General features: G+C 42.0%; 1 protein-coding gene across 1 annotated transcript; it reads left to right on the top strand.

Annotated features, from left to right (window-relative positions):
• The first annotated feature begins 535 nt into the window (after positions 1 to 535).
• LOC123090042 (cationic amino acid transporter 2, vacuolar) lies at positions 536 to 5,926 on the top strand. The gene is made up of 14 exons (XM_044511532.1): positions 536 to 819; positions 1,638 to 1,839; positions 1,954 to 2,038; positions 2,111 to 2,251; positions 2,343 to 2,461; positions 2,547 to 2,643; positions 2,785 to 2,957; positions 3,077 to 3,143; positions 3,400 to 3,558; positions 3,648 to 3,828; positions 4,426 to 4,555; positions 4,793 to 4,899; positions 5,009 to 5,084; positions 5,318 to 5,926. Exons 1-14 carry the CDS (start codon positions 687 to 689, stop codon positions 5,436 to 5,438), a joined length of 1,791 nt encoding a protein of 596 aa, XP_044367467.1. The 5' UTR covers positions 536 to 686; the 3' UTR covers positions 5,439 to 5,926.
• Positions 5,927 to 6,795: the final 869 nt, after the last annotated feature.

Raw genomic sequence — 6,795 nt, 5'->3', positions numbered from 1 at the left:
TCCGTTAGCCCGCAAAAGAAAACCCGTCAATCATCAACTTTCCGGTGGATCTCAGTTATTTTGGCTACTTACGGGTCAATTGCATCATCATTTGTTCCTTTTCATCCTATGTGCACTCTACTATGGCAAGGCTACAACGGACGATCGATGATGTGTGACACACAGAGAATCTCCATCACTTATTCAAATACGTTAGCAAATGTGATGCTTAGACAAACTTTTTTGTACATTGACACCCCAATGCTGATTTAGATGGCATTGTCATCCGTGTCAGTTTTGCAACTTATACCGACAGCTTCAATAATGCTTCACCATCTAAATGTTCGTATTTGGTCCTGATTTTTCTAATATATTTATATGATTATTTCAATAGATGTACGGGCGCGACAACGTGCGCCTTTATGTTCTAGTGGCCAGGTATAACAGGAGGTGACCCAGAAATGCTAGACGTACGGGCAGTAACGGGAATTATACGGAATCCCCTCGTGCACACCTGTGCAGCTGCTGGCCTATCTATCTTGATTATTAGACAAAAAAGAAGGAAATTGTCTCATTCGCTTGCTGTCATCCCATCGTCTCCTCTCTCTCGGTCCTCTCAGCGCCCATTGCAATTTGTTGGTCAGCGCCCATCATCTCCCACCGGTCGCAGCATCTCTCTTGTGCCCCTTGCAATTGGATGGTCAGGCATGCAGCAGGGAAGCCGCCTCTCCTGGTCGGATTTGCAGAGCCTGGCGCGCCGGAAGCCGGCGGCCTCCGCGGCAGCGGCGGATGGCCGACGCCTCGCTAAGACGCTCTCCGTTCCCCACCTCACGGCCATTGGTACATTCGTCTCCTTGACCGTTTAGCCAACCATATTCTCCACAACAGAAAACATTGCCGTTTCTGTCCATCAGCTGTGACAGTAAAACGACTTTTCCTTTTCGCCTCTTAGGATCGCTTTTGGTACATCAATAGTCAGCTTGCTTTCTCTCTGTAATTCTTTCTTTGCAATTGGTGCCTTGTGTTGTGGTCATCTGTTGCATTGGTAGCAATAACTAGTCCAGTCAAGTCCATTTATCTACAGTAGCGGGGATGTTTACTTCGGATAACATTCTGCTGCCATATCTCAAGAAAAGATGGTTTGAACCAACTATTACATCTAGAAAGAAAGGAAAATATAGTGGTCTTGTAAAACGACCGCAATGCCCATCCGAGTTTTCAGATCCAACTGTGGCATAGGCTACTAGTTTCAGAGTTTAGTCCTTTTGAGAGCATGGTTAATAGTATAGCCAGCTGCTGGCTATAAGCCAGTGCCATGTCATCTACAACCCATCTTATAGCTAACATGTACAATAGTAGATCAAAAAAGTGTACTACTTTTTTATTATGTGGCCCACCTATCATTCTCACAAAGTGCCTAGGAGTACGTGCTAGAGCTGGCTCTTCACGAAGAGCCCGCTTACCTTCTCTCTCCTCTTCTCTTTCTTCCAACTAAACAGAAATATACTAGTTTATTCCTTATAGCCCGCTGACTAAGCTCTATTGTACTTGCTCTGAGGGGTTTCTGTGCCTCCATCGAGGCTTTACTTTCAGAGTTTTAGATGCAGGCAGTTCAACATATGATACTTAGCTCACTATTTTATATCAACTGTCACTAGGTGTTGGCTCGACGATCGGCGCCGGCATCTATGTCCTGGTAGGAACTGTGGCTCGTGAGCATGCTGGACCAGCCTTGACACTTTCCTTTCTAATTGCTGGCATTGCTGCTGCTCTTTCTGCCTTGTGTTATGCCGAGCTTTCTTGCCGCTTCCCTTCAGCAGGAAGTGCTTATCACTATTCCTACATTTGCATTGGAGAGAGGTACTAGCAATGTGCAATCCCATCAGTTTCTTGCGTTCTCTTTATCTACATATTTGGCCCTCGTAATTTACATTCTTTTCTCTTCTCTACTGCTTCTTGACAAATTACTATCAGTGTCGCTTGGTTGATTGGTTGGGCTTTGATTCTCGAGTACACAATTGGTGGATCATCAGTGGCACGTGGCATCTCACCAAACTTGGTAATATGCCCTACTAACCTCTCTTCCGATATGTGCGCTATAAGTAATCAGATACCATTTTTTGTTTCTCAGGCTCTGTTTTTTGGTGGCCAAGACAAGTTGCCCTTCTTCTTAGCACAAGTACATGTTAAATGGCTTGACACCCCAGTTGATCCTTGTGCTGCCATTCTTGTCCTCATAGTCACTGCATTACTCTGTCTGGGAATTAAGGAGGTAAATGTCTTATTCCATAACTGCACTTAGTTTGTAGCGCATGAAACTGGTTACTATCGACTTATTAAAGTACGAATGATGTCCTATTTAGAGCTCACTTGTGGAAGGCGTCATCACCATTGCAAATGTCGCAATTATGCTGTTTATCATTTGTGCCGGTGGATGGTTAGGATTCCAGAATGGCTGGCCTGGTTATGATGTTCCGAAAGGGTAAAGTTAAGGTTTATAAATCACCTATCGGAATGCATAGAATCCCATGTGGGCATGGCTCTAATATTTGCCTGTCGGTACGCAGTTACTTCCCGAATGGTGCAAGTGGAGTTTTTTCTGGATCAGCAACCCTCTTCTTTGCTTACATTGGCTTTGATGCAGTTGCCAGTACAGCTGAAGAGGTTGGCCTTTGTTCTGTCACCATTGAAGTAGTCGTGTTCCTTTGTGGTGTAAATTCCCTTTTGCAGTCTTTGTACTTTAGTGAACACTACTTTTAATGTGCAGTGACATGATTATCTTTTATTTGTCAAAGTACTTTCCAGGTGAAGAATCCTCAACGTGATCTTCCATGGGGAATGTGTTTGACCTTGTCATTGTGCTGCTTCCTCTACATGATGGTTTCTGTTGTTATTGTCGGTCTGGTGCCATATTATGCAATGGATCCTGACACCCCTATTTCATCTGCATTTGCTCAATATGGAATGCAATGGGCAGCGTAAGTGCCAGCAGCCCTTTGAGCCACATGACATGGCTGTTAAGACGACTATAATCATACATTGTATTTATTTCAGTTCTGAGCATTTCTCCATCATACATATCTCTGTGAAAATGCAGGTATGTCATTTCCAGTGGGGCTGTTCTTGCTCTCATAGCATCACTGATTGGCGCTATTCTCCCTCAGGTACATAAGAATTGAGAAATTAGAGCATCAGTATATGCCATCGCCATTTCAGCCACCTTCTCCTGGCACATGATATGTAGGTTGACTAGGAAATGAAACAAGTGAAACTTCTTACTGTCAGGGTCTTGCAATGAAGTCATAAATAGTTCTATTTAGGTTAGACTATTATCGTATTTTTACTGAGAAACAAAAGATTTTACAAATTACAGCAGGAACCAGAACTGATTAGTTTATTCTATTTCTTGTCTTTGGTCAGCCAAGAATTGTCATGGCCATGGCAAGAGATGGACTACTTCCCCCAATATTCTCAGCTGTTGGTCAACGGACTCAAGTCCCAACATTGAGCACAATTCTGACTGGGATATGTGCTGCTATCCTTGCTTTTTTCATGGATGTGTCACAATTGGCCGGGATGGTAATATGTTACTGGCCATCTAAAATGGTCGCATTGCCAAGTGGAGAGCTACTCCAGGTAATGACTGTTTTCTTGATCTGTTTCTTCAGGTAAGCGTGGGCACACTATTGGCATTTACAATGGTTGCGATTTCTCTTTTAATAGTAAGATATGCTCCTCCAAATGATATGCCAATGGGAGGCGCTGATCCATCCTCAGTTGAATCACTAGCTTTACACGCTGGGCATTCAGAGGCAGATGAGGGAATTTTGGAGGGTCCTTTTGGCAATGGTAATGAAAATAATTATCATTTCTGTACATGTTTCAAAACACTATCACCTGTTGATTTGATTCAAACTAGCAGCAGCGAGAAGGAGAAACCCAAAAATCATTGGCGTTTAGATGACTGCTTCACCCAACTGAATGTTCTATACATGCCTGATTTAGGTTCAGTTTGTGGTTGCTGAATACCTGAACTGTACCATGCTGAACTTATTTTATAATCTACTATAAACAAAGTCATTTAAGCAGGGACAGTTTGTTAGCCAAATGTAAATAGAGAACAGCTAGCTGGGAAATTGGGATTATCACAATCTACTGCAATGCCAAACACAGCCTTAGCCATCATGCATCGTATCTGCTTTTCTCAGCTTGCATCCACTACTGAAATTAGCTGCGAGCTGAAACTGACTCCCCTGCAGTACTGTTTAGTTTTACGTCATAATCCTCATGCATAAATTTCCTTGCAAGATATGTTATCTGCAAGCATACATAGTTCATCACTTTCAAGCTACATCGTGTGCCACCCCCTAGCTTTCCTTTCACGATTACTGATAGGATATGTGCCTGTATTCTTTTAATATATGTTCTCTTCCTTTGTGCAATCAGTTGATGAAGCACCTACTGCCAGTGAGATCGCCAATATGGTAAGGCGACAAAAAGCTAAAAGATATATAGTGATGGTTTGCTTTGGGGTCATCATCTTTGTGCCAGCGGTTTCTTTCTCCTCTTTGCCATTGTAAGTAATAATTCAGTCATTTGCCTGCCTAGTTAACCCCAAGTATTTTATGTGTGCAATGCAAAAAAGTTAGTCACTGCTGGCATGCTGGGACACAAAACTCCAAACTCTTATTGCAACGTTGTTTACCGGACTAGTCAGTAATGTGAAACATAATTTCACCATTGATACCAAAATAATATAAGCCTGTTCAGAAGCATTATATAAATAATCCTAATCCATTTCTACTTTCTGTAGTTCCATACGATGCACAACATGTGCCTTAGGTGGCTTGCTCTTGCTCGGTGCTAGCATTGTACTTTCATGCATCGGACAAGACACGTCGTCTTCACGACAAACTGAAGGTGCATAACCTATGAACGTGGATATTATTTTTGTGCCACATTTTAGTCGAATTTAGACAACCTGATTTTACAATTTAAAGAAAGCTCAGATTGTCTTGTCGTTTCTTAGGTTTCATGTGCCCGTTTGTACCTGTACTTCCAGTATGCTGCATCCTCATCAACGCGTACCTTCTAATGAACCTTGGGTAAGTAACTTAGCTTGTACAGAGTATACACCATTGATGTACTAGTTTTCTTGATGAAACCAGGGGTGCTTGCATTCTTACCTCTTGGTTGTTGTCGTACATTGTCACCTGGAAATAGGTACCATTGGGGTTTGCTATTGCAAATTGAATTTCCCAAGCTGGTTGTCATGAGTTGTGATAGCAGCAACTTCTGAAGATAATCTGTGTCTCACTCTTTGATTCATCGACTGCAGGAGTCACACGTGGATCCGTGTTTCTGTATGGCTTGTGGCTGGTGCACTAATATATCTCTTCTACGGTCGAAATCACAGTTCCCTGACAGGAACGGCCTACGAGCGCGTGTCACCTGCATGAGACAGCGTGGGGGTATTCTTCTAATTTTTAATCTGCATATATGTTGACGAACTCGTGAAGGCGGAGACCTTGGTGAATTTCCTTCACATTGACAAGGTTAGCACTTCCATGGTCGATCTGTCAACGGCTGAAGCCTTCAAAGCAGCATGGAGAAATGGCCATCATACATGGTTGGGGGGTTCCTGACCAGTTTTGGACAAGAAACGGAAGAACCCCCGAGTTTTGAATTCTGCAGAGGTTTTAAACTTGAAAGCAGAAACATGTATACCAATAGTAGCGCTGAATAGGATTACAATCAATCACTTTTTCGGCAATTTCACCAACCCCCGGGAGGCTCTGTTCAGAAGAAAAGGTTTTTGGAGGAAAAATCGGAGGACTGCAATCCAGGGGAAAGTAAGTCATACCCTTGTTCTTTGGTTCATAGGCTTGTATGGAATATAATCTCATACTATATGATTTTTTATAACAAATATTTGAAAAACCGAATATAAACTCTAATCTCGTTCAAAATTTACAATTTACTCTGAAATGTGTATACCTTGACCACCGCCCCCTCCCCCCTTCCTGGCCCAGCCCCATTCACCACCACAAGGTAGCGATGAACCTTTCCTTTCCTGCAACCCCAACCCGATAATTTCCACCAATATGTGGCGGCCGAAACACATGTCTTCATCAATGAAACACCTCCCAAACAGCCCACCATTGATGATGAATGCCCTACCCAATATGTTGTTCGTGCTGCCCTCTGCGTCAGCAACGCCATGGGATAGAGTATATGGCATAAAACTACGAAAAAACTAACACCCATACGTGTGGCATCTTGCACATCGCCTACACGCCTCCATCATCATCCATTTCGCCTACATTTTGAGTTAATAAAATCGCCCTTTATCGAAAAAAGCAGGAATCTTTTTGGTTTTTGACTTAAAAATGTTTTATCTCCTAATTAAAAAATTGAATTAAAAATCCGTTCTCACCATTAAATCTGTCTCGACGAGATCGTCAAAACTAGACCTCATGTTGATATGTTTCGACGAAATGTTTCTTTGCCCAAAAGTTGCCATGATGTTTACACTATAGTTGCCATAGTGCTTAAACTAAAGTTCCCATGTGGCAATTTTAGTTTGTAGAGCATGACAATTGTAGTTTTTTTATGATGACAATTCCAGTACTTTGACCATGAAAATTATTTTTTGTATGAACCATGTCAATTTTAAGTGCATGTATCATCGCAATTTTAGTTTATGGTTCATAACAAGTCTAGTTTCTTAATTTCCCGTTTTATAATATGTCAAAATTTACTTTTAAATGTAGAAGAAAATAGCTGAAACATATCATGGCAACTTCAATATAAACA

The sequence above is a fragment of the Triticum aestivum genome, chromosome 1B, assembly GCF_018294505.1.
Source record: "Triticum aestivum cultivar Chinese Spring chromosome 1B, IWGSC CS RefSeq v2.1, whole genome shotgun sequence".
Taxonomy (NCBI): Eukaryota; Viridiplantae; Streptophyta; class Magnoliopsida; order Poales; family Poaceae; genus Triticum; species Triticum aestivum.
The sequence above is the reverse complement of the archived record's forward strand: the minus strand, read 5'-3'. Positions and strand labels throughout refer to the sequence as shown.

Bases quoted from the DNA above. Each gene is read 5' to 3' on its own strand.
- LOC123090042 (XM_044511532.1), top strand. From the start codon at position 687: ATGCAGCAGGGAAGCCGCCTCTCCTGGTCGGATTTGCAGAGCCTGGCG. The intron at 2,039-2,110 runs GTAATATGCCCT...TTTGTTTCTCAG, and splicing joins GTGGCATCTCACCAAACTTG to GCTCTGTTTTTTGGTGGCCA. The intron at 3,144-3,399 runs GTACATAAGAAT...GTCTTTGGTCAG, and splicing joins TTGGCGCTATTCTCCCTCAG to CCAAGAATTGTCATGGCCAT.